Here is a 27678-nt window from a genome sequence, read left to right as displayed (position 1 = left end):
TCCAATTCAGAATCAGGATCAGTTTTATTCAAGACAAAAATGGGGATAATTACATGATAAGGATATACAGAAAGAGGTCCCGTAGTTAGAAACTCAAATTGGACCTGTGAATGACGACCAGCATTAATAAAACAACAATGGCAACAGGTAAAATTTACGATAATAAATGTTTTAGGAGACAAGGCATAAATGAACAGAAAAGCAGCAGATGAATGTATTAGGCAAGCAATCCCCGTTCCTGTCCAGCGCCAACTGATGCCAACTTGCGCCTGCGAATCTCCTAATTTCATCACCCCACTTAGTTTTCTGCCGTCTTAGACTGGTTTCCCTTCTCTTGGCACCCATTCTGTAACTCTAATTGGCCACCGGTTATCCGTCCTAAGCATTATATGGCTTGCGAAGTTCCATTTCTTCCTCTTAATGTCAGTTAGAATATCGGCGATTCCCGTTTATTCTCTGATCCACACCACTATCTTCCTGTCTCTTAGTGTTACGCTCAACATTTTTCGTGCCATCACTCTTCGTTCTCGAGCTTCTCTGTATACCCCCAAGTTTCTAACCCATATGGTTAGCACCATTAGAATGCATTGATTGTACATTGTGAAACATAGTTCCAGCGCACATTTGAACAAGGACGAGGCGAGAAAGACAACACAAACGCCGGACTTCAACTGAAGTCCGGCGAGTTGAAGTCGGGCGTTTGTGTTGTCTTTCTCGCCTCGTCCTTGTTCAAATGTGCGCTGGAACTATGTTTCACAATGCTAATCATAACCAACTAGCCCAGCTGTCCATACTTATTGATTGTACACCCTGCTTTTCAATGATATTAGTACTCTCCCAATCAGGATCTGGCAATGCCTGCCGCATGCACTCCAACCAATTTTTATTCTTCTGTAAATTTCCTTCTCATGATCAGGGTCCCCTGCGAGCAATTGACCTAGATAAACGTACTCCTTCGCGGACTCTATAAGGTGACTGGCAATCTTGAACACTTGTTCCCTTGGCAGGCTATTCGACACTATCTTTGTCTTCTGTGGAAGTATAACTGTCTATGAACAACTCATATACCTTGCACGCTAGTATTCTAAGCACTTTCTCTCGATGGACGAGGAATTCACGGAGGCCGAGGTGAGGGCCGAAATGCTCAGGCTACGCACAAAGTCAGCGCTAGGCCCGGGTGGCATCACGAATAAAATTCTCCGAAACCTAGGCGACGAATCCGTCGCGGCAATCACAATGTACGGGAACGAGTGCTGGGAGCGGAGCGAATTACCGTGACAGTGGAAGACTGCGGAGGTGATGATGATCACTAACCAGGCAAGAAATTACTGATTGCGGAAGGTAGAAACTGCCATATCATCAATGCGCTAGAGGATAGCGCAAAGGAAGCACTAAGACTAATCAAACGGATTGCCATAGACACTACGGCATGAGAAAGGTCGGCCTAATTCGTTTCGTGCGGGCCTTCGTCATCAGCCGCGTCGTCTATGTGGCACCGTACCTAACATTTGGCGTGGCAGAAAAAAAACAACATGGAATGCATCATCAGAAGAGCGTTCAAACAGACAATTGTCATCCGATTCACAACATCCAACGACAAACTCTTAGAATTGGGGCTGCATAACACGCTTCACGAACTAATCGAGGCACTCACCACCTCCCAATACGAAATACTCACACAGAGCCCCACGGGGCGAAACATTCTACGGAAGCTAAACATTAACTACGAAGCACAGCACGGCACGAAACTCAGCATTCCATTGGAGACGAGGACGAACTTTAGAATTCCTCCACTGCCAATGAATATGCACCCTGAACACCACAAGATGCGATGAGAGCCAAGGGCGCGCCACATTGAGCGCAAGTACCGTGATGTACAGATCGTGGCCTACGTAGACGCCGCAGAGTATAGAGAACGCATAGGAATGACCGTCGTAGCGGTAGACGCGGACGGAGAACCCCTGCCGAGAGGAACCGTGAAAACAGACAATCCAGAAGTTTCAAAGGAACCGGCAATAGCATTAGCGGTGGCCTCCACCAAAGCTAGAAGTATCGTAAGCGACTCAAAGATCGCAGTTCATAATTTCGCAAAAGGACGCATCTCGCCATAGTGCATAATTGTGCATAACGGCGACCTTCATCGCGGGACGATCTAAATTATTTGGGTACCTCTGCACTCCTCTCTCCCCGGCGACCAGGTGGCTCACAATGTAGCTCGAGGACTTAGTCGCCGAGCAAGTGAGCCAGCCCAGCCGGAAACGAGAGGAGACTGCATGGTCATATACAAAGCAATCACCGATTACTATCTGCTGGGAAGGACCCAGTGCCTGCCAACTCATCCAGAGCTAACCAAGAAACAGGCGGTAGCCTGGCGCCGCCTGCAAACAAACGTCTATCCTAACCCGGTGGCCTGCAGCAGATGCTATCCTGGGCAATACAATGATCAATGTAAATTATGTCTGGGTAGGGATCTGCCACATATTCTTTGGGCATGCTCGAAGGCGATTGCTTTAGAGGGCCGCAAAGAGAGACACTTCCTCCACGAGAGTTATATTATTAGGAAGGAAGCAGCCGGGATTGGAGCCAATGTGTCTAGTGACAGGAAAAAATTGCAGGCTTAGAATATGGAGCGGGGGTCAAAGGGAAGGGAAGTCGATGGGCTGTTAGCAGAACTAAAGTGTTTGATCTTGACGGCTATGTTATTATGGTGGTAGTAACCTTGACCCTGCATTCAGTCGACTTTGCTGGTGTGATGAGATAACATGCAAAGTGTTTGAATCACTCCACGTATACGCATTGTTCTTTCTTAAATGGTTTCAGGTGCTTCACAGCATAGAGCGAGTCGGTGAAGATTTGAGCGACTTCAATGTCTGTCAAGTTGCGAACAGCTGTAATCGCATCATAGATGGCCTGCAGCTCAATCAATAAAAATTGCGTTGGTTCTGCCACGCATCTACAAGGGTCTTGAATACCGTGGTGTGTCGACCTCACGAGGGCAACGGGTGCTCTATTCCACCGAGTAGCTGCTCATGTGTAGTTCACACAGTGTCCTTTATGGATGCTGATCTCTGGTACAACAGGTGGCTGTCTATTTCTGACGGAGAGCATGTGGTCTCTTCTGCTATCTTTACATTCCGCTGTGTCATGTTGCATAGGCCGAAAGTAGATTAAGGTGGTCTGACAAGTGGACTCGAACCTGGAGCCCTGCGTTCGGCAATTCGGGCATCGCAATCGCTGCTAAAGTTATTTCTGCCCGATAGAACCAGTTCCACAAATACTGAGTCCTGATCACACTGGGTAATGCTGTGCTCAGCAAATTTATGAGGATGTCTAATCGCATTATGTGGCTGTGTGCTCGTATCTCTGGGCGTAAATGTTCTCGCAGCGACATAAACTTCCTCCTTCTTCTTCGCCAAGAAGTGTCACGCAACAGGATAATGTCTCGGCGTATTGTGGTTTGAAGAAAGTCAGTGGCTGTACCGTTCAGCTGCTAAGTACGAGGTCGTGGGTTCGATTCCTGGTCGCGATGAACTCATCCCGGTGGGGCTGCGCGCACGGATTGTCAAAATTAATTTGGAGCAGATCACTACGGCCCTTCTCGTGGCCCTCGTGTTTCTTTGGCACGTTAAACCAAATCAATCCACTAGTTAATTCTGGATAGATGGATACCATGAGCATCTCCTTAGAAGCGGGGGTGGCACCGGTTAACTGGCGCTTACAGGAAGCCATGCTCGCAACAATTCTCCCAGTAACTCAGCGAGACCGACTTCTTTGGGTGCACGAAGGACATCATCTCTCCTGTTGATGCATGTGTACAACGTGGTGGTAATCGGCACTGTCACTGATAACTACCGTATAAACCGGAATGTAAGTCAGGCCGGAGTAGAAGTCGACCTTGACTTGGCCTAACGATGACTTACAATGTGATAAAGACAACTATACAAGACCAGGAGCGACCTTAGCTGCTATCTATATTCCGGTTTTTACTACTGTGCAAACACCACGTTCAAGCTCGTGTAAGAACGGCTGTCTCTGACCAGGAGTAAATCATCATTACAACAACGAACGAGTCATTTTCGAAACTATGATTCCAGACACGTTCGCAACAGCGTTCGCAGCATTGCAGTCAATTTCTATAACGTAAACTCGTGGACCACACGAGTTCATCGATGGCATATTTATGGCTGAAAATTTATGAGCACCAAAAGAAAATGACTACAACATTTTCTCCAAACCGAATAAGAAAGCACGTATGTTTATCGAACCTCGCGGCAGCAGATGCGCTTTAAATGTAGAGCAACTTTTTTCGCTAGACGCAACAACGATGCGCTAACCATCTCTAGAAGAACGCGTGCGGCATTTCTGCTCACCTTCTTTATTTCAAGAACGCCGTACAAAGAACTTTATGAATGGCCAAGGTTTCAGGCTGTAAGCTTTTTACGACAGTGCTTCAATGTTTCTCGCGAGCAGTGCGTGTTCTTGATTTTTTGCTGTTGCTTTTTTTCTCAGTTTTTCGTGTGCATTGACCTTTGAATTTAGGCTACGTGTATTTTAACTCTGGTTCCTCACCAAGATATTTTTATTTGTTTATTTACCCCTGTCGGTAAAAAACATTCCTGAGCGATACCAGCTCTTCCTATACTAATCACCTGGAGTCACAAAAAATGGAGATGCATCGCACTGCTCGTTCGTAGCTAGGACTTCACAAGCTATGGCAGTTAAACTTTTTTTAACCCGCCGTGGTTGCTCAGTGGCTATGGTGTTGGGCTGCTGAGCACGAGGTCGCGGGATCGAATCCCGGTCACGGCGGCCGCATTTCGATGGGGGCGAAATGCGAAAACACCCGTGTGCTTAGATTTAGGTGCACGTTAAAGAGCCCCAGGTGGTCGAAATTTCCGGAGCCCTCCACTACGGCGTGCCTCATAATGAGAAAGTGGTTTTGGCACGTAAAACCCCAAATATTATTATTAAACTTTTTTTAAGCGTTAGGAGCAGCTCTTAGCAACATGTCCCAGTTGCTTAAGCCAGTGCGTCGAGGCTATCTCGAGCGAATGAGGCCATGGCTGCCATCGAGTGGAGAGGGTGAAAGGGTTACAGGTAAACCAAAGTAATGGCAGGCCCGCTACGCCCCCGCAGAGCTCAGGCAATAGGCAACAACAAGCTCCCTTGAGCAGGCCATATCGCGCACCTACTAGCAGGCCACTGCGCATGAGCAGCAGTACGACCGTGACACGACTGACTGAACTGCCAATCCGCTCCGCGGAGGTGCATGACGCGTCCCAGTACCAGCAAATCAAGCAGCGCCCAGGTACGCTCGTCGCCGCTCAGCCATTGTGCCACGCTCGTCAGCGAAGTTTGAGCCAGCGGCTCGGCCCATGGTTCGAATCCAGCTTCAAGCGTTAAAACGTGTGCGTAGCGGCTGAAACTCTCATTTCATGATAGTGCAGATTGCAGCTCCTCCTCCGACGGTAGTTGCAGAGCGGCAAACTCCCGCTTCGCTTCACGCAGCAGCTCGGCGTCCGCGAGCAGATCGAGCGCCGTCAGTGCCAGGACCTTGGCCACCCTTAACGTGGGAGGCTGGGAGTCCGCGGCGTTGGCTACGGCGGCGAAACCTCGCGTGTGGTTCGCCGATCCCTTGGCGGCGGGAACGGCGAACACCGGGTGGATGGCGGGCACCCGGTGCGACACGTTGCCGCAGTCCGTGCCTCCCCCCGTGGGCGGCAGGTTCTTCACGACGTCGTCCAGGAAGGACACACCTGTTGTACGGAACAGGGCAGAGTGGTGCATAAAACTTGTATTCACAAGTGATCAGATAGATAGATAGATAGATAGATAGATAGATAGATAGATAGATAGATAGATAGATAGATAGATAGATAGATAGATAGATAGATAGATAGATAGATAGATAGATAGATAGATAGATAGATAGATAGATAGATAGATAGATAGATAGATAGATAGATAGATAGATAGACAGACAGACAGACAGACAGACAGACAGACAGACAGACAGACAGATAGATAGATAGATAGATAGATAGATAGATAGATAGATAGATAGATAGATAGATAGATAGATAGATAGATAGATAGATAGATAGATAGATAGATAGATAGATAGATAGATAGATAGATAGATAGATAGATAGATAGATAGATAGATAGATAGATAGATAGATAGATAGATAGATAGATAGATAGATAGATAGATAGATCTGGCGACGGATATCACCACTGAACCGATATGATGAAAATAAAACTTATGAGGTTTTATGTGCCAAAATCACGATCCTATCATGAGGCACGCCATAGTGAGGGACTCCTGATTAATTTTCACTATAGAGGGTTCTTTAACATGCAGCTTAATCTAAGTACACCAGTGTTTTTGCATTTCACCCCATTCGATACGTGGCTGCCGTGGCCGCGATTTGATCCCGCGACCTCATGCTTAGCAGCGCAACAGCAAAGCAACTAAACAACTCATCATCATCATCAGCAGCAGCAGCATGGTTACGCCCACTGCTGGACGAAGGCTTCTCCCATACTTCTCCAACTACCCCGGTCATGTACTAATTGCGGCCATGTTGTAGCAACTACGACGGGTTAAAATCAATTCAATTCGCCCATTTGCATGCGGCCTATATTTCGTGTTGGATGTATTCCTCCAGCCTCCCTTTACTTCCTTTTTTTTCGGCCCCTTTTGCAGCTTGCCTTGACAGTTGGGCTCACAATACGGGGACACCATATAATTAGCGGTGTGGGAATATACGAAATTTCGAATATGAATTGAATAGTTCCTGCTACTCAAATAGTATTCCATGCGTTACTTACCTTTTCGAATGTATAGAATATTCATTTCTTTTAAATATGTAAGGGTATAAAAATACTTATCGGAGTCTTCAGGGACAGAGAAGAATTAATGTGAAGACTCCTCTCAGTGACTCGTGCTGCAGAATTTAGTAGCAGTTGTTGCTCGTGGGTACCAGTCCCTGATCGAACACATGGGGGCAGACAACTTCTGCTCAATAATTTCTAGTCATTTAATAAGAATGGCTCACTTTTCGGCAGCCTAAATGCGAATTTGTTCCGATTAGTTATAAGGCCGGTCCCACTGCGTTTACACCTCTTTAAAACAATGCGCTCAAGGTAATGAGAATGAGGGCGTTCAGGAAATACTGTAACATCTGTTATAATAAATACGTGTGATTCTCTGCGGTATGCAGATTCAGGCCGCTAAAAGTGCTGTGCGGATACTCCCCGTACTGGTGCCGCTTATCGCAGCTCTTTACGAACTGTAAGGACTTTTCTCTGCACCTGTGCTGCTGACGATGGAGAAGCCCACACAGTAGCCTTTCCTTTAGACGTTTTTTTTGTGAAGTTTCGTTTGAGTACCGACCCCAGCCAAGATCCGGAACCCGGTGCCTTCTTGGTTGACATTTCTGAATGACGTCTTTTTTTTTAACTCTCCCGACAAGCATCAGAATGCTGAACTTGGACTCACCGCTGCGCATCCCCCCCCCCCTTCTACGTCACCATCGCCACCTTTATATCGCCATTTCCCTCTCTTGCGCCCTTTCTGCGCAGAGTTTCTAAGATTTAAACGTGCGCACTGCTTCGCTGTGTGTTCTCTTCAACAGGATTTATGCCGGATACCTTCTCGCCACCCCGCGCAGTGTAGTGCTTGTAGTACCGTCCCCACCGACCATCGGCTCAGAAGGCAGTGAAGGCCCTTTTGTGCTTTCTGAGAACGTTTGGCTTGCATGAGCGGCTTTGACTGAATGACTTTCTATGCACGTCTCTATACCCTCCCTCTTCCCCTACTCCCTTCTCCCAGCGTAGGGTAGCCAACCAGACTCTGGGCTGGTTAACATCTCTGCCTTCCTTACATGCCTCTCTCTCTCTCTATCTCTCTAAAAGGAACGAGAAGCCGCTTCCGGGGGCGCGCCGCACATTGCCGCAAGCGAATGCCTGCATAGAGCGCACGAATGCGTCACCATTGCCGCTTCTACCCTGCTACTGGGCGATGGGCTGTCCGATATGGTCCCCCGCGAGTGTGGAGGGATTACGGTTGCCGAGATTTCGATAGCGCAACTTCTCGGAGGTAGCACGTGACTCGGGTGGTGAAAAAGAAAGATAGGTTTGTCAGAAACAACATAGATAATTTCGCCAGGAGTAAGATAGCAATTCAATGCGTACCGGCAAGAAGATCGATCATTATCACGCGATTTTGGCGTGCAAGCGGGAATAAAGAAGATCACAGTGCTCGTCCCATGCACGACAGCGCGCCACGAAATTTGATTTCAAGTTGGAATTCCCCAAGAACCACGATCGGCCCCTCAACATCCGAGTGGTGGCTGGGTCGACAACAGCGAAATGTACGCTGACAACGGCACGTCAACAACGTGGTAATGCCGTCGACAGAGGAACTGTTCAAAGATTTATGACAAGACTGACTGGTGATTCACGTTTTACCGATCGACCAGAGTAAAGGCAAACAACCTTGGGCATAAAGAGGGCAACGACAATACTCGTCTTACTAAGCTGCTCAAACATCTCCCAGTGCAAGCAGGCCGCCGCTACAGTGCCCCGACCAGCTATGATCGCTATGGCTAACCAACAACAAATACCGCAGAACACTGCTCCAGTTCATACGCGGTTAATGGACGCAGATAATGCACGCCAAACTTTATGCCTTAGGACAAGTTATCATCGCAATAAAAAAAATGCGTCTGGCAGAGCCAGGATGAGTTACTGGGACAGACGCCAGTAAAGCAAGCGAACTTTGACAAATACAGTCGCATCAGTGAGAAAATTTGTTGTTTTCAGAACACCACCTCGCGTTTAAGTGTATTCTCCTTGTGGATTGATTGATCGATTGATTGATTGATTGATTGATTGATTGATTGATTGATTGATTGATTGATTGATTGATTGATTGATTGATTGATTGATTGATTGATTGATTGATTGATTGATTGATTGATTGATTGATTGATTGATTGATTGATTGGAAGTGCTGACAACTACACTGTGTTACTGACTTCCCCAAAACGGTAAGTTGCTAAATAAATTAGGTATGACGAAGCGAACATTCCAGCTACATTCAGTTCGCTACCAAACGCGAGACGTGCGCTTGCAGTTTGGCCCGAAACGGGAATCAGCCGCTTCCAACTTAGCACAACCAGCTATGCTGAACACAGCACGACGAAAGACCATACCGAACGCGTGGGCGTGCTTCCGGTAGGTTTCCGCGATGGCGGCATTGTGCAAGATGTTCATGTACGGCAACCTCTTCTCCATGTCCAGGGAGCAGCCCGTGGCCTCGGCCGCCGCTCTGAAGCAGGCCTCCACCTTCCGCAGGAGCGGGGCCAGTTCCTCGGCAGTCGAAGCCCGAACGGTGAAGCACATCTCTGTCTCCTCGGGGATCACGTTCGGGGACTTTCCGCCTTCAGTGATGACGCCTGTACGGCCGATGTCCAATGTGTACAGTTCCTACGTTTACCTTTGGACAGCTGAATGCACGAAGACGAAGCTCCGCAATTATGCAAGAAGCGACCATTCATATATATTCTCTATACACTCCTTATAAAGCTAACTCCGATCGTTCATGTAAAAAGATTGTTATAATTTGTCGATAATAGGTCAGAAAGAGTGGGAGACCCCAAGTCTGAAAACTGTCCATAGGCTAGTCTATAGAAACTGTCTTTAGACAGTCGATAGAATAATGTGGCGAATTCGGCGTGTTGGTACATATTTGAAAAGGCGGCAGCGAAGAAAGACAAGGACGAGCGCTGAACTTCCATCGACATGATTGTGAATGGTTCCCGAATATACACATGCTGTGCGAGCCAGGGGGTTATCATCTGCGCATGCGTAAGTAATACAGCTCTTTGTGTGAAAGTGTGATGGAGGCCATGCTGACACATCCTTCCCCAAGTCTAGAAATGCGCTCAAATTCTGAGACTTCGCGTGTCGCACACGTTTTACTCTTCCCTATAAGGGAAGGGTTTTCACGGTCAGACGAACCTTCCTTGCAAGTCAAACAATGACTTGCCAGAAAACATTCAAAATCCTTTCTTTCACGCACATTTTTTACGTTTTTTTGCGTGATATGTTAAGCTTTCATTAACAAGTCTCCCACTTTAGCCCACGTATACGTTTTCGCACCTTAAAGAAATTTCATAGACCACACCTTCTGCGCATTAAACAAAAGAGCGCCTGTGCTTCCTGCCGCAGGCACAAAGCACGCCCACGATTTCGGTATGATCTCTTGTCATGCTGTGTTCCGTATAAGCTGATTGCGCTCAGTTTCAAAGAAGTGGCCCAGCGTTACAACGTGAAAGTCGTGTTCTCTGCCCGCCACAAGCTGTCAAATCTTTGCAGGTTTACCGTTTCGGCGGCATCCCAGCAGCGTGACTGTGGCACAAAGCACAGGCGGCCAGTGCGAACAGTATGCGTTAGGTTCAATTCGCTTCCGACGCGCCTTTCATTTCTGAAATCTTGGATCAAAATACGTGGGGCAGCCTGTATAGCCATAAGAAGTGTACGGTAATACGTCTATGCAATGTCTGCAGACCAGCACGTAAGATTTGCCTAAAAATATGCAGCCTACAGGCTTCATAGACAAATGTCTACAGAACTTTTATTGGCTCTATAACTAGAACCGTAGTTTGTAAGGACTCTTCTAATTTTTAATCACTTTTGCCATTGATCGTTGGCGGAACCACGCCACGGTGCAAGCTATAACCTGTATCAGCCACAAGGCTCAATGGCTGATAAAAAAGCGAATAGAGTATTTTTCCCCAGAATACGTACTGGGTTTGGTACAACGTGTGAAATCAATGCAAGCTTTGTACTACAGTTTTACATTCACCTGTTATGATTCCATGCTCACAAACATATATACTGTGACTGAGGGACGCTGAGCTCGGAACACGTTTGATTTGTCGTTGTCTTTTTAACTCGCCTACATTCCCGCGGAAATACATGATACAGTAAGGGGGCAAGTACGCAACGCTGGCTTAATATCGCACATATATATTGCAATCTCTGCAACAACTTGCAGGCACATGTGTACCAATTATCCTAACAGCAATGTATACTCGCAGCATTCTTATGCCACCGCTAACTACACAGTGTAGCAGAACGTAAGAAATAGTACAGCTCCTGCGCTCGCATCCTCGATCGGAACACTTTTTACTTCAGGGAAAGCAACCGCCGGCTCGATGCACTCTTTAATCCCGGCCGGTGACTTTCAGGTGACAGCACTCTCATCTGATAATAGAATGTTTTCGTTTGGGGTTTTCACGCTCCGCTCAGCAGCTAAGCGGAGCGAAAGCGTGAATGCGCATGAGCCCTCCGCTTAGCCGTAAGCGAGCTAGCGGAGCGAGGAACACGGTCCGCTTAGAAGCTGCCTGAGCGGAGCGGGCAGCGCAACACCTTGGTTAGCGTTGGCGTCAGGAAGGATTGGATTGGATACAAAAAGCAAGCTCGCTGGCTATCACGTGGCATTCCCCAAGACGGCGCTTTATTTTCCACTGAGTAAAATGGACCGGTAACGCAATACAGGCGCACGTCTACATACTTCATGGACAAATAAGTTATATATATATACGTCTTACTTTTTAAAAGTGACCAATGGGTGTTTTTATTTTCTTTCATTAGCCTAGATGTGGCCAGAGGGCGCTGCAACTACGAAAGCTCCGCTCCGCTGCGCTAAACGTATAACTAAAACGTGAAAATAGAGACTTTTAGCTTGTACGCTATTCCGGTAAACGAGAGCGGTTTGGGCGGATTACCGGATGGTCGGGGCGTAAACGTGAGCGGTGAAGCCGCCTGGTGTTGTAGAGCTCAACCAGACAAACGCATAGCTAAAACTGCAGTAACTCACCATATCCTGCTTCGCCACCCGTGTAAATTTTTTGCAGCGACGTAATGGTGAACACGATTACGCAACTGTCGAAAATTTACGCCAGCAGCTAAGCAGAATATAGTAATTAGCTCTGTGTTTGTGTGGTTGAGATTTGCGGCATCAGCTGGCGCCACCAGTCTGGCTGCACAGGTTGGCGCCCCCGCTAAACCGGAAAAGCGCCCGCGCTTGCCCGAGTACCGGACACGCTAAAAGTAGCCCGCGGCTCCGCTGTGGCTTATCGCGGTGACTCGGAGCGGAGCGTACCGTAAAGATGCTCAACTAAAGCACTCTAATGACTGGCTAAGCCAGCGGGAAAGACTAGGGCGTCGCTACGGTGACGCGTCGCGCCTGACGGGACTCGGTTGATCAATCCAGATTACGGCTCCGGTGTATCGCAAACATATAGAGGCATAGGGCGCCGTGTGCAAACGAGGATTTCATTTGCCGTCGGCCTGCTCCTATGGCTTCACGTAGGACGTGGCGTCTCCGGTTAAAATAAGAGTTGCTCCAGATCCACGGCCACCGTGATTAGCGCTGGCTGACACTCCCACGGCCAATTGCGCACACGCATGCAAATACCCGCGACGATTAAAGGGATTTACAGGAGTACTGACATGACATTTCCGACCCACGGCTTTCTTTGCAGTAACTAAATGTAACGGACGTCTAAACTCCCTCCCTACACCCCTCCCCCCCCCTCCGCAAATAAAGACAAAAAAAGAAAATAATAGATTCTTGGAAGCCGCAGTGTGTCCTAAATCATGTAATATAATAGCCGTTTTCAACTAGTTACGGCTCCCTTTCTACTGTGTCGGGACGTCACGATACGGAAGGTGGCCACATGGGAGGAGGACACTGCGACTGTTTTGTCACTGTTTGACACTGACACTTTTTGTCACTGAAACCTCATGTAAGAAAAACACGTAATACTATTGATATGTCACCAGAAGACTACAAGAATGAAGTGCGCGCGCGAAGGCACTGGTGGTTTTGACACACGTGATAGGCAACAACAACAACAACGACGACGACGACGACGACGACGCGAGTGCGCCTCAGGAAATGAACTCCTCACCAGTGCTGGCTTCTACGCCTGAACTAGTGTACTCAGTGCCTGTTACTGTGTACCTGTTCCCTTGACCTAATAAATGCTTCGGCAGCCAACCACGGCTGTAGACACATAACAACTATTATGGCTTACATATTATAGCATTTTTACCTAAAGTTTGACACCGCATACTTTGAAACTGGTGCCATTTCCAGCGTGCTAAGTCTCCATGCCTTCCATACTCACTAGGTGCAATTCGGAAATTGAAATATGTGTTATAAAGAAACAAATGAAGGTTATTTCGTGTAATTTAGGTAATTATTCATTAATCATTTTGAGTCCTCGTAGGAGTAATGTGGCCGCCTCGTCGAGTAAACACTTGATCATATATTCTGCGTGTGTCCCGCGTACGCGCAAGAACAACTGCAACTGGTCTCTTCCACTGCAAAAATAACGTCGATAAGAGGCCGCTATCAGACGAGTTTCTTTTAGGTCCTTCGTCTAATGCAAACAGCGCAGCCCTGATAACAAGCGCCGCTATCGCCTTTGTCCAAGCCACCGGGCTCGGCGCATGGCTTTAGAGGTGCCACAACTCTGTGAACTTGTGTATACGCATCTCTTCCTTATGCCACCATCGTCATTCATCAGCCCTTTTCCTCCCTGTCCCTTTTCCCCAGTGGGAAGTAGCAGGCCAGAGCAAGTTACAGCTCAGGCCGACCTCTCTGCCCTTCTGTAAATAGATCTCTTTCTATCTCTTTCTCTCTGCTACATGCAATTTTTTTTATCTAGGTGCCACTAAAAGCACCCTATATATATATATACATATATATATATATTTATATATATATATATATATATATATATATATATGCTCCAGTTGTGGTGAGGCATTTCATGAAAATGAAGGCCATGTAACTTTTTACATTAACAATATCACATGGGGCAAGGAAAGCTACAAATGTAGGCTCTGTTCAGAAACAGGAACAGGAACACACATAATGTGGGAATGCACCTCGCTCCCGTTCTCTCATCCCCCCGTCAGCAGCGAGACTGACTGAACAGCTTGGCTCAGTTCCGGGAACGTCGACCGACAACTTGAACTGGTGGACTGGGCGGAAAAGGCCAAGCAGGCCCAGGGCCTTACTTGAGCCCAAACCCTCAGCCACGTCCCTCTTTACCCATCCCCCTTTCAATAAAGTTTATCACCACCATCCGAGTGCGCGCACGAATACCATTTTGGAAAGTGTGCGAGAATAGCAGAGAAGTCGTGCAAAGAGAAGTCCGAACTTGCAAAAAAAAAACATGGCGATGCCGAAATTGCCGGAGCTCGGCACCAAGCGATAGCTGCACTGGTAAAAACAAGACAGACATGGAAATAAAAGCTATCCTTGAAACTATTAATCTAAAGCTAGAAAGTCTACTTCCCCTCATAGCTCAAGTGGAAGGTATGGAAGAGTCTGTCACGCACATGTCTGTCATTTCTGAAGAAGTAAGAAATACAATCCGTGTGCAAGGAAATGAAATAAAAGTACCTGTAAAGCGGGTGCAGGAACTAGAGAAAAGGGAAGATGGGAGCCGATCAGTTCAGGCTCAGCTTCGGCGAGAAGTGAACGAGCTGCAATTTAGAAATAGGCAGCTGAATTTGGAAATTCATGGGGTGCCTTTTGTGCAAGGTGAAAACTTGCACAAAGTGGTAAACGAAGTTGCAGACCAGCTGGAAACGCCTCGTTTGGTTGAGCATGACATTGCCTCAGTACACAAGATGCCCGCACAGAAAGATAAGATACCTGGAATAATCGTGCGTTTCACAAGGCAGGCGATCAGGGAATCGTGGTTGAACAAGAAGAGCAAGCTAGAAGATAGCCATCCGCGCATCCTCATGCAGAAAAACTTGACCCGTCACAACAGAGACCTACTACAAGCAACAAAAAACTGGGGCCAAGAATCTGGGTTTAAATATGTTTGCTATGTGCATGGAAAGGTTCCATTGCGAATGTATGATGGGGCCAACGCAATTCACGCTAGATGCCGCTATGACCTTTACCGCCTTCAGCCCAGATGATATGGCCAGCCAGTGCTATTCTTGACCAAATAAATGCAAGGACGAATGACCACGATTTCTACTCCCCAGATGGCTTGAACAGCATAGTATCTAAAATTAGATCTCATGCACTGAAATGTGTGCATCTAAACGCCAGGTCTTATCGGAACAAAGCATTTCTTGTAGAACAATTCTTTAATAATTTTTTTTCACTTTCTCAGTTATCATGCTCATTAAGACATGGAGCAAGAACGAGAGTGACATCTTCAGAACGGAAGGTTATAATACACATTATCTGAATCGACCTTGCGGTCGTGGATGTGGCGTTGCACTTCTAACTTTAGAACAAATGAACTGCGAACTAGTAGATGCTTTCAGTATTGTGACGCCCGATTACGAAGTGTTATCTTTATGTGTAGATAAAGTACTATATTCTGTCTGTTAGTGAGCGCCGAGTGGGCATATCCAAACATTTCTTGAATTTTATGAAAGATTTCTTTCGTTTGTTGTAGGGAGCAGGTGCATGTTGGTTGCCGCAGGCGATTACAACATTGATATGGGAATCAATGCTACTGTTAGTACAGATTTTAGAAATATTCTACTGATAAGTGGGTTTGATAATGTTATTAATGCACTAGCAAGAATATCAACTGAATGCCAGTCAGTACTGGATATATTCATAACAAATTTTTCGTTACTAGAGATACAAGCTGGTGCCTTAGCGTGCTCTGTTAGTGACCATCTTCCTGTTTTTTTTTTTTCCTGAATGATGCCGGCATTCCTAAACATTCGCCTGCTTAAAGCTTTCACCAACCAGTAACTGACACCGCTCTTAACGCGTTTAGAAATGAGCTGCTTCAAGTAGAGTGGTGCAGGGTACTCAATTCAGGCGATGCTGACAACGCCTACAATGCATTTTTAGATATCTTTCAAGGTTTTTACCAAGTTCACTTTCCTGTTAAAGGACGCCAAAGAAATAGAAAAATTCGGAAACCATGCGTAACGCGCGACCTCTATCAACAAATGAGAACAAGAGGTAGGCTCTACAGAGAATATTTCAACACTCGTAATCCTGACGACTTGACCATTTTCAAACAATATCGAAACAATCTAACCAAGAAACTGCGCATCGCACGTAAAGAGTACTTCTCTTTCATGGGTGTAAAGAATGTGCCGAGCGAACTACTTTGGGACAAATTAAATACACTACTACGTCGCGGTAGTCGTCGTAGCTGCATATCCAAACTTACCATTAATGGTAATGATTTGCACGGGGCGGATCTTGCTGATGCTTTCAATGCTTTCTTTACAAACGTGAGTACGTCGGGTAGTTCCCCAGATGCGTGTCAATATGTGGACATGAGGAATGATAAATCTTTATTTCTGCAGCCAGTCACAGTACACGAAGTGATTTCAATAATCACAAATTTAAACAACAGCAGCAGCAGAGATATCGACGAAATTCAAAGAAAGCCTGTGAAATATGTCGTAGACGTAATTGCCCCAGTTCTTGCGGTATTTAATATCTGTCTGACTACATCAAGATTTCCAATAAAAATGCAAATTGCCAAAGTAGTAGTGCTCTTTAAAAAGGGGAATCAAAATGACTTGGGTGATTACCGACCGGTATCTATCTTGCCCATTTTTTCAAAGGCTCTCGAGAAAATAATTCACTGTAGGGTCATGAACTTCGCTGAAAGCTCTAATGTATTAACATCTCACCAATTTGGGTTCCGGAAGAACATGTCAACAGAAGAAGCCTTGCTTCACCAAAAGAATTACATTTTAACACAATTTGAAAGCAAGAAAATAGTGATTGGCCTATTTGTCGACTTCTCCAAGGCTTTTGACTTCGTGAATCATGAAGTTTTGCTGGATAAGTTTTGCTGGGTTGCATGTATTGCGGTGATATTTGTCCCATCGGCAACAAATTGTCTAGATCAATAACTCACGATCACGAGTTCTTCCACTGCATTGTGGTGTCGCACAAGGCAGCATATTGGGGCCCTTACTATTTAACCTATATATAAATGACATTGTTAATATTAACCAGAACGCTAAATTTATTATATAAGCAGATGACACTACCATATTCTTATCTAGTTGTAACATCGATCACATCATCTCTAATTGTAGTGATACTATAGTTCAGCTACAACATTGGTTCTCGTATAACTCTATGAAGATTAACGAAAATAGAGCAAAAGCAGTGATCTTTCGGGCCAAAAATAAGCCAGTCCCTCCTCATGCCGATATTATTTTAAACTCGCATCCTGCAGATATTGTTGATCATTTTAAATGCCTTGGTGTGACATTTACTGCACACATGTCCTGGAAATCCCATATGAACTTACTAGTAACAAATTTTGCTCCAATAACTGGAATAATTGGTCGTCTCAGATACATTCTTCCTGCAAAACTTCAAATACTTATTTATTTACATGTTAACTACTGCCAACTTTTCTGGGGTACAACTACATTTTCGAACCTACAAAAAGTTTACGTTATGCAGAAACGATACCTACGCCACGTGTACCAATGCTGATTTTAATACAACAACTGCAGGTTTCTTCCTTAGAGCACATATTATCACGGCTCATAAATTATACCACTATCGTTTGAGTACTAGATTTAAATATGAAGTGAGATATAACATACCTAATGTAGGTAAACTGGCACAATTAGAAAAAAAATAAGCACTATTATGCTACTAAACATGGAGAATATTGGAACGTTGTTGCGCCTCGCTTGACCTCTGGCATGGAACGGCTATTTTACTCTTTGCCAGCACTGTTAAACTATTATCAATCTACTTATTTATTTATTCTTATTTATTTGTTCCACTGCTAAACTTAGATCCATCTTTGCAAAAGAAGAAAACTGATTTAATTATCCTGGCATTTATTTATTTATTTATTTATTTATTTATTTATTTATTTATTTATTTATTTATTTATTTCATTGTTTTCGAACCATTGTTTTACTTCTATTTTGCACTGATCAAGTGTTTATATTTGTTTATTGACTGTTTTTCATTGCTGACGCCCAAACGCCGCTCATTACGTAGGGCTGCGGACTCGTCAAGCCCCTGCTGGCAGCTTTCTTTCCGTTGTCCTCCATCTGTAATGTACATGGTGGAAAATAAAGATTTGATTTGAATATATATATATCATGAGAAGCCAACAAATACTGACACAAAGGACAACATAGGGGAAATTACTTGTGCTTAATAAATTGAATGTAGAAATGATAAGTTAAAGGCAATTGAAGTGGATGAAAAAATAACTTGCCGCAGGTGGGAACCGAACACACAACCTTCGGTTCGGTTCCCACCTGCGGCAAGTTGTTTTTTCATCCACTTTAATTTCCGTTAACTTATCATTTCTACATTCCATTTATTAAGCACCAGTAATTTCCCCTATGTTGTCCCTGGTGTCAGTGTTTGTTGGCTTCTCATGATATGACTAATAAAAATCGGGCCCTTCGGTTAACCCCCTTTCTTCTCGTTTATATACAGTGAAAGCTCGTTATTTCGAACTTCAATAATTCGAATTTATGGATAATTCGAACTGTACGATTTGGTCCGGCCAAGCTCCACAGAAGTCCATGTATAAAAAAGTCCGTTAATTCGAACGCGAGAAGGTTCCCTCACGGATAATTCGAACTACGTTCGCCTGGCACACGGCCAGAGAAACGCGCCTACTGCCTACACACAAGGCTGTATTGCCTCCAAAACGGAGAGAACGGCGAGAGAAGGCGAAATCGGAAAAAAATCTAACCGACGCGGTGTCAACCAGAAGGCAGCGGCGGCTACCGCCTCTCCGTTCTACGTAACCTCCGAGACTTCTTGCCAGTTGCGAATCTCAGAGGCTTTGCAAATCTTGTACAGCTGCTAATGTTGTGCGAAGATGGCACGGCAAGCTCCAAAACACAGCGAATCAAGTACGTCGCAGCTGCGCTTGCAATCAAAAACCAACGAATCAGGGCCTTCACACGTTCAGCGTCTTTGTCTCGGCAGTCTTCATCGGTTGCGCACCTCTGTTTTCAGCTTAGGAGGTATCGGCCGTCGCGATTCATTGTGATGGTGTTAAGCCTCGGCTAACGTTCGTTTCGGTGGACATCGGTGGTGTGGCACAGTCGGACCCAGAGCTTCGACTTGAAGATAGCGTGTGCCCGCGGCACACGCCATCACTTTCTGGCACACCAAATTTCTGACATTCCCTACTGCTTCCAAATCGCAGTGTACTGCTGCCCTCCTTCACTTTCGTTAGTTCGAACTTTCGTTAATTCGAACTGAAGCGGCTTCCCCTTGCGGTTCGAATTAACGAGCTTTTACTGTATATATATATATGTATATATATATATATATATATATATATATATATATATATATATATATATATATATATATATATAGGTGGGATTTCTTATATACCTAGTAGACGCTCATTTTGTTCGGTTGAAGCGAGCCACTACAAGTACCGTGAATTCTGTTGGTCGGCTTCAGCTGCAGTCGGAGGAGGCTGACGTTGACGTACGCAGCGACGGCAGCGTCCAGGGCGCTCAGTCCCTCCCACGGCCACGCTCCAGCATGGGCTGTTTTGCCTCTGAAGCGGAGTGACAGCTGCAGCAGGTTGAACAACAAAATGAAAAAGTTGAAGGCGATTCGCTACCTAGAGACGCTGCTTTAGCTGGGGCCTAATCTCTGACCACACTGTTCGAATGCGTAGACAACTTACTCACGTGGGGCAATCGGCGCACTGACCCGAACGACATGAGCCACGTTTTAAGGAAAGAGTCTGATTCGTACGAGTAATGGTCGCAAAATATTAGCTTAGAGAGTCACATACGCCTAATAAATTTTACCAAATTGGAATACATGTGCAAAATATTCATTAACGTTTTTCGCCCCAGACCTCCATAGCAAAACCAGGCAGACGACTGCCGTTATATCGATCCTGGTTAATTCGACTCCTCGTTTGTTTCGAACCCACTGGAAGGTCCCAGCGAGAAACCATACATCGCTATGGCATCTTTCTTAAGCATCTTTCTTAAGCTTATTGGACCCCTACTGGCCTCCCCTCATCCACCTGCAGTGGTTGAGGGGAGGCCAGTAGGTCGAAAACGTAAGAAATTTAGCGGTCAGTACTACTGGTTCACGAGGCGCAAGGTTCCTAGATGATTTTTGTTTATTTATGCACTTTACGTAGGTGATGACTGTGACGGCAGCAATCTTTCCTGCAGTGATCATGATGACTTGTGTTGTGCCCGGGGCGATATCTTTTTCAGCGATTTTGTCAGCGCCACCAATAGCATTGAAGCTTGTGGGCCACTGAATGAGCGACGAACTTGTACAGTTATTGTAATACTATGGTAGTCTGTCGACGACGACTGACCACTTCAAGCAATAAAACAAGATTTGAATCCTTTCAGTCTGACGTGTTTGTTTATTCATCCTTTCGTATAATTCGACCCAACCTCGTGGTCCCGCAAGGATCAAATTAACGGGAGCACACTGTGTCAAAATTTTGTAAACCGATACTGGAATGTGTGCGTTCACTTTTTGTCGACTGCTATTTTTATCAGCTGCCTCTCGCGACGTCAATTATCACCCTTCAGCGTGAGGAGCGCTGTGTATTGCGACATTCTATGAACGAGAAGTGGCTTCGTGTGCTTCAATAAGGACATAAAGTTTCGATTCACGAGCAGCGGTAACCGCATTTGATCGTTGCGGACAGTGGGCTAGTTAACGGCAGGGGATGCACCACCAGAGCGCGGTGTTCGCGGCTATCTGCGGCCACGAACGCAGACTGTGCTCACTAAGAGTATAATTATGTAGACGATAACTTGTGACGAGGACGCTGCTTGTTTGCGTTAGTTGTCCATACAGCTCGCTAGTACCAACGAAACGTGTGAGGCGCCCCTCGGTTCCCGGTGGTCTATTATCGCCCGTAGCACGAGGCTGGGGTGCCCACAGTTTAGGTAGTCTGAACTAGTGTTCCTGTATATGCTCCCTGCGGGAGCATTACGTCGCTGCAATGATGTCGCCGCAATGGATGTCTGTCTTCACGTCGCCACCTGGGCTGTCTAAACAGAACGTTTACTCCCAAAAGTGATATATCCAGGGATGAGCTCAACAAGCTATAGCTAATCGGTGTTTTTTTTTTTCCAGAGCATTAGACAAGGACGACCTAATGGACACACAGCGCTGTGTGTGTCCATTTTGTCACCCTTGACTAATGCGTTGGGAAAAACATTGATTATGCAGCACTAACCAACCCAACACTCAACCTTGATGAAGCTAGTTAGCATAATTGCAAAAGCGAGTGTTGAATGCATCCGTGCTTCGTCTGTAGCACTCAATTGAAGAAAGATAACTCATCCGAATTCCGCAACAATGGACGTGCGATAATTTCCATTGTCTTGCTTCCGTGTGTTGATTGCTATTTGACTGGTTGAGCTCATATATTAATAGGTCACTTTTTTTCGAAACTACTACTAAGTGCAAGGCGCACCTTCCTTGCCTCTCTATCTACGTCAGCTTCAATTAAGCGCCTCGCGTCGATTATGGTGATGGTAAAAAAAAAGCAAACACCGAACGCGCGATTCAAAACCCGCAAACGTGGCTTCACTGGCTCCACCATTTCTGCGTGACGTTCACGAAACACTGGCTAACTGATAGAGACAGCCGAACGCCATTACAGTCATAGGCTTGAGCGTACCGCTGTCGAGCATGTCGCAGAGCGTTGGTCGACCCGCGCTCGCAGAATGCGGACCCGTGCACCACCCACCTGCTGCGACGCAGCGAAGCCGATTGCCACGATGTCATGCGGAGCTGGGTGGGCCATGAGAGCCGCATCGACTCCCTGCAGGGCGCCCTTTCGTATCAGCAGCTCCTTACCGCAACGGCTTTCCTCCGCAGGCGTGCCCAGTACGACCACCTGTTCAGCGGCACACGAGATTTGCAAAACTGTAGCAGCGTCTACTTCGTTGCTCTAAAGGAAGCAACCAGTGAAAATCGCGGTTCTTCTCTCTTAGCGAGGGCAGTTATCCGGGTCGTTCTGCTGCTAAAGAGACAATAGAAGTGAATATCGATTTGCAATCTCTATTTGGTGAGCTACGTCCTAAGGATGCATAAAGGTCATTGTTATGGTAATCGCATGACTCGTAGGCCACAAGTCTTTCAAAAGCGAAATGAAAAGCACATAGGAAGTCCCCGTGCCATTCCCCGTGCGATTCAGTCTGGTTAACCTCCCTCCCTTTCCTTCTTCCCTTCTCTCTCTCTCTCTCTCTCTTCTCCTTCCCGTGCGATTTCGACACCACATCTCGCTCGGTAGTTCCTTATTGATCAGTATTCTAAATTGTACGAAGACTCAACGTACGGAGTTTTCGGAACTTTTTATTCCCTAAGACGTCTCAAATGCGGGAAGATCGAAGTCTGTGACGCCACACTGACATACCGGCGATCCGGTGTCGACAACAACTTCGATATGGGAACTTTCCACCTTGCTTTTCAACCACCCGTGTTCCCAGCGGTAGTACCTTCCCTCCATCTCCTTTCTTTCTTGTCTTCCCTTAAACTCCTTCTACCCTGCAACGTAAACAACCGAACATACGTCTGGTTGACCTAACTGCCTTTCTTTCCTTCTTTTCCTCCTCCTCCTCCTCTAGTGATTGAAAGTGTTCGGTCTAATGAATGCCCCTACCTCAAATAACGATATTAAACAATACTTCGTCAGTCTAACCAAATCTACTGTTTCTCTTCAGAATACCTTTCAACGGATGTCAGAGATTGTTGCTTACTTTATCCTGCTGAAGTATTTTTAAGGCTCGAGCCAGATTTATTGAAAGTCAAAATGACGGCTATAGCGGGCAAAATTCGGGGCAAGTGTTCCTTTTTTTCTAAAATGTCGCGTCCAAATTGCAGCGTCGGTAAGCAACATCACGGATACCGATGTCTACGCCCCATTTTGTCCAGGAAGTGTTTTCAAAAAATCATTCTATGCGTACTCTTTGGAAACAACGACAAGCGGTTCCATACTTTGCAAATCAATGCTTTGGAACGACATTTATGATCTTCTATATTTTCTAAGCCTCCACTTTATCACGACAGGCTCAGCATAATTTGTCAGCACAACCAGCTTCATACTTTGCCACTATTCTCAGCCACAAGTGGCATCACGCTTTGCAAACCAGGAGCCATATAACGGAAAACTATTCCAATATGTTTTTAGTCCAATCTCCTGACGTCGAACCTACGCAACCGCCAACGCAAGCATCGGGCGGCGACCTGCACCGTTGCCTCAACAGCCCAATCAATGCTCTCCTCCTTTGTAGGAGGTCATTTTTGTTTGCGTTCAAAACGAATAACATTGCCTACATTGACCGTTCTTTTTAATATAACTTGCTGATAAGAGGCGAGGAGCACGCTCAAGTAGAGAGGGTTTCAATGGGGCCGAGCGAGCGCACTGAAGATAGTTAACCGAATGAAGAGGGTGATGCCGGTCTACGATTGGTCTGCTTCCCCTTACTTAGCTGGCGATGGCTGGTCGAAAATCACGGCGGCGTGGAACGGAAGGCTAGAAACACAGCAAAAGCGGATCCTCAGCGAGGAAGAGTTGGCAAAGCGATGTTGAAAATCCTACGTGGCCCCGCAAAAAGTTTCTTAATGCGCAAATAAACCTATGCTCTCCAGCAGGTGCGAGTAGCCAGTGCCTGAGCGATCGGCGGCAGCTATCTCATATTCCTTTAGGAAAGGGGCAGTCTGCAGCTATTGAAAAAATAATTTGTTTTGTTCGGTAATGTAGCTTTACCGTGTAAACGTCACTTTGACGGGGTCAGCTTTCCCGGTTATGTGACATCGCGTGACAGACAGGAGAAGTGGGTGCAGCCCGAGAAATTTTGACCTATAACAGATGGTTGATGGCGAATAGGCGTTGAATCAGAAATAACTATTTTCTTTTGTTCGATCCGATCATGTATAATCAGTGTGTACACGTCATATCAGACGGGGAGCTATCGCGGTTTTCGTGACGTCGCATAACAGGCAACCAAAGTGGAGGCGGTCCAAAAAACTTTCTGACCAGTTGTGGTGGGCTGATTGCACAATTGGAATAGAAAAGTTTGAAATAGCTTTACGTCATAGCGCCCCAGTACTTCACCGCTACAACAAGCATTGCTACGCTTTGCAACCAATGTCCAGCACTTCTCTAGTTTGCCATCACTACTGCGCCGCAACGGTATACGTCTTCATAATTTACCTTCTCTCTATGTTATCTCTATGTTATCTCTCTATGTTATATGTTAGGCGCATTTCTGGTTAACATCCCTGCCTTCCCCCTTTATTTCGTCCTCCTCCTACTTGCGAAAAGGAACGATTTGCCGCTTTGCACACTATTCTTTGACAGGACCACTAGCGATGAGGCGCTTCGCAAAAAAAATTGTTTTGGTATAACTTTAATATATTTTTATTGTTATTCTTGTCATTTTTCTAGCTGCTATTGTTACTGTTTTTTTTTTTTGTAACAGCAGATATTCGTGTTCACATATTTCCATGGCTATCATCTGCGCGTTGGCAAGAGTTTTGATTGAGATGAGAAACTCAGGAGAAACCTCATTTGCAGCCACTCAACAACACATGTTTTGTGACCATTTATGTCGTGTCAACACTTACGCTCTGTCTACGCGAACTTTAAAAAATTACGCCACCGTGTTTTCACGGTGAAGCTGTGTAACTAGTGTGTCGTTCGTTCGAAGTATAATTGCGCATTGCTGACGTTCGCGCAAAGCGAAATGTGTGTTCATACGACGGCCTTGACTTAAAGTTGCTTAAGCAAGTGCTCGAAAGCGTTGTATGCCGGTACGTTGCAAACGGGTAATTCACCTGTGGGCAGCGAATTGAAACGCGTTGTTTATAATTGCAGGCAATTGAAGTTTTTATTACAACTGCGCGAAAGAAACTGCTTCACCCGAAACTGGCGTGGTTGCGCGGGGTCGCGCAAGTCTGCTGTCCTTTCTTCTTTTCATCTGTCTTACTTTTTCTTTTTGTTTTGTTCGAGAAGATCACAACGGGCACAAAGAACTAAGTAAAGTTAAATAAAGGGCTTCCAATTCTGCTTCGTGCAACAACAATTTGTTTTCTCACCACCGCTCTCGTTACGGCTATCATCTTGAGCACAGTTATTGTGCCAGAAAGCAGAAGTAGCGGGCACCACTCATCGGCGCCGCCATCCCTTGACACAGCCAATGAAAAATATACTGGGCTGCGACAACTGTTTGCACGCTTTGAAGCCTACAAGTGTGCCACGACAGGTACCTCTGTGCTTTTGCCACCACGACTCTGCCACTTCAACAAGCGGTTTAATGCCTTACCGAAACAAAACTTTCCCTACTCTGCCTCATATTCTGCGTCATCGCTCGTGAAACAAACGTTTCCATACTTTGCCGCGAATGTCCTGGTGGTTCTTCATGGCCTCGCACACCGCCAGCGCAGCGCCCACGGAGGCCTCGGCGATCAGGTTGTGACCGCAAGCGTGACCGATATCGGGCAGCGCGTCGTACTCACACAGCAAGGCCACGCAAGGTCCTGCGTAAAGATAGCATGCCGTAAAACCCGCCATAAAACGAGGGAGGGCCCTCAGTGCAGTGGGTCACTGTATTCAGCGATAGCACTGACGAATAGTTCGGTTAGCCTGCACCTCTTGAACTGTTTTAGAAGATGATAGTAGCTCTATTTGTTTCCTGATTACTGCCAATCTACTACCGAGAGCTTAGCTTGAAGTGGGGCCATAAAGAAATAATAATATCTCAACGACGCGTCACACGTAATATCTCCTGAACAACCATGATCGATTTCTTGAGTTGGTGACCCGTTATTGCTTGTAATGACTATTCGCCGCGATTTTATTTTATCATCATCATTCATCGCTATACTTCCACTTCCCTTTCACTGTTCCCCAGTGCATATGGAGAAATTGGATAGAGCGCAACAGCTAGGCTGACCACTCTGTCTTTTCTGCGAAGAAAATCACTACCAATACCAGATGTGTGTGTGTGGTTTCTTTTTTTTTTTTGCTGCACAAAAAAATCGCCTGTGGCAGGCGTACAGTACAAGTCTAACCCTTGAAGGCAATTGCTCGATGAGGCGAGCATTGCTTCTGTGCAAAATCACAGTGCTTAATTGATTTGTGGGAGGTGGCGCTAGAAGAGGTAGCCACCGTTGCCACGATTTATTTAGGCTGACCAGCCATGGTGCAGCAAGATCTCGGGAATGGCCGGCACTGCGGTGTCGAGCGCGCTAGCGTGTTCTATATCTCGTGCCACCGGCACGTGAGCCCATCTTCTTCTTCGCTACGTTTTGAAGGCCATAGTCATGCCGCTACATATTAATTAACGTATTTATGGGAATAAACCATTAAATTATTCCCTCTACGGCGAGTATTGCAATTTACTAATTGTGACCGGCGAGTTCCGAGTCCACACGCATTGCAAACTCACGAAGTACAATTTGTAAATAGGGATATGTGCTGTAAAATAATTAGTAAATGCTTCATTAGAGAAACTTCAAACACGCATTTTATTCTCGTGGAAGTAGTGTCTACTTCATCGAGCAATCTAATTCAACGGTTACAATTGTGCTATGTGTCACGGCTGATGCTCAAAAAATGTCGCTCAGCTAAAAAAAAAAGAAACGACACCCTACATGCGTGTATGCATAGGAATTTAGCTTGAGGCAGATTGCAACAAGTGCGTTGGATTGGCCGTTATATTTCGGCCTTCTCGCACTTTTGTTCGAATGCAGAAAGAAGTTCTAAATTTAAGAATTGATCGGGCAAGCTGCCATTCAATATCGTAGTGCATGTTTCTGCCAAATAACAGGCGTCCAAATAGAGACAGAACGACAGAAAGCTGAGCTAGTTCGTAAGGATTCATTAGGCAAAATAGAAGTGAGGCGTGCAGACAGGACACAAGAGTAGAGAAGTGGACAACACGAACGCCGACTATCAACTGAAGGCAGCACTGAGGCGAAACAAGAAGTGCCACAAGGAGTTTCTTGTTTCGCCTCAGTGCTCCCTTCAGTTGATAGTCGGCGTTCGTGTTGTCCACTTCTCTACTCTTGTGTCCTGTCTGCACGCCTCACTTCTATTTTGCATAACAAATAGAGACAGCAGTCAATCATACGCGCTCAGTCATACTCGATTCTATTCCTTTCTTGTATCATTCCCCGGTCTCGGCCGGCCGTTCACGGTGATAACGCGTACAAAGCTCCACTCTGAAAGCGAAAGGGAACGGTATCGGAAAATAGTCGCTGCAATACTCCGGACCACGTCGCTCTTACCTTCGGTGCCACCGGGAGCTCCGAACTCCGCCTTGAAGGCCGTGTCCAGGAGGTAACGCCGCGTCACGTTGAAGCCGCGTCGTTCGAGAAAGTCCGTGAGCCAGCCGTGGCATTGCACCTCGTTGAATGCTACTTCCGGATGCTCCCAGACGAAGCGACTCAATTCCCACAGGTCCTGCGAGTTTGCCTCGACGACGTTGTGCACGAGTTCCTTGAGGTCCCCGGCCATCTCTCCTCGAAGTATAGACGAGACTGCCTTGCATGATATCTCGGCGCACGTAGCTGTTTGCTAGATTGCCTGGAAATCTTTTGTTCTGGGCGAGCACTTCCATTGCATT

At 46.0% G+C, this 27678-nt stretch overlaps 1 protein-coding gene across 2 annotated transcripts; it reads right to left on the bottom strand.

The window, feature by feature from the left end:
• LOC135904724 (xaa-Arg dipeptidase-like) lies at nucleotides 1-27627 on the bottom strand. Of its 2 annotated transcripts, XM_065435659.2 has the most exons (6): nucleotides 27341-27627; nucleotides 25443-25588; nucleotides 21795-21944; nucleotides 19486-19627; nucleotides 9222-9464; nucleotides 1-5756 (listed from the first exon to the last, which is right to left on the bottom strand). In XM_065435659.2, exons 1-6 carry the CDS (start codon nucleotides 27567-27569, stop codon nucleotides 5434-5436), a joined length of 1233 nt encoding a protein of 410 aa, XP_065291731.2. In that variant the 5' UTR covers nucleotides 27570-27627; the 3' UTR covers nucleotides 1-5433. The 2 variants fall into 2 exon arrangements, with proteins under 2 accessions (XP_065291731.2, XP_070378399.1); XM_070522298.1 differs by lacking the exon at nucleotides 9222-9464.
• Between the last annotated feature and the right edge of the window lie 51 nt (nucleotides 27628-27678).

The sequence above is a fragment of the Dermacentor albipictus genome, chromosome 7 (genome assembly GCF_038994185.2).
Source record: "Dermacentor albipictus isolate Rhodes 1998 colony chromosome 7, USDA_Dalb.pri_finalv2, whole genome shotgun sequence".
Classification (NCBI taxonomy): Eukaryota; Metazoa; Arthropoda; class Arachnida; order Ixodida; family Ixodidae; genus Dermacentor; species Dermacentor albipictus.
Note: the sequence above shows the minus strand (reverse complement) of the source record. Positions and strands in the feature narration are given on the sequence as shown.

Coding starts and splice junctions, on each gene's coding strand:
- LOC135904724 (XM_065435659.2), bottom strand. CDS start 27,569: ATGGCCGGGGACCTCAAGGAACTCGTGCACAACGTCGTCGAGGCAAAC. Junction 25,589..27,340: donor AGCTCCCGGTGGCACCGAAG/GTAAGAGCGACG, acceptor ATCTTTACGCAG/GACCTTGCGTGGCCTTGCTG. Junction 19,628..21,794: donor GCTTCGCTGCGTCGCAGCAG/GTGGGTGGTGCA, acceptor AACCTGCTGCAG/CTGTCACTCCGCTTCAGAGG.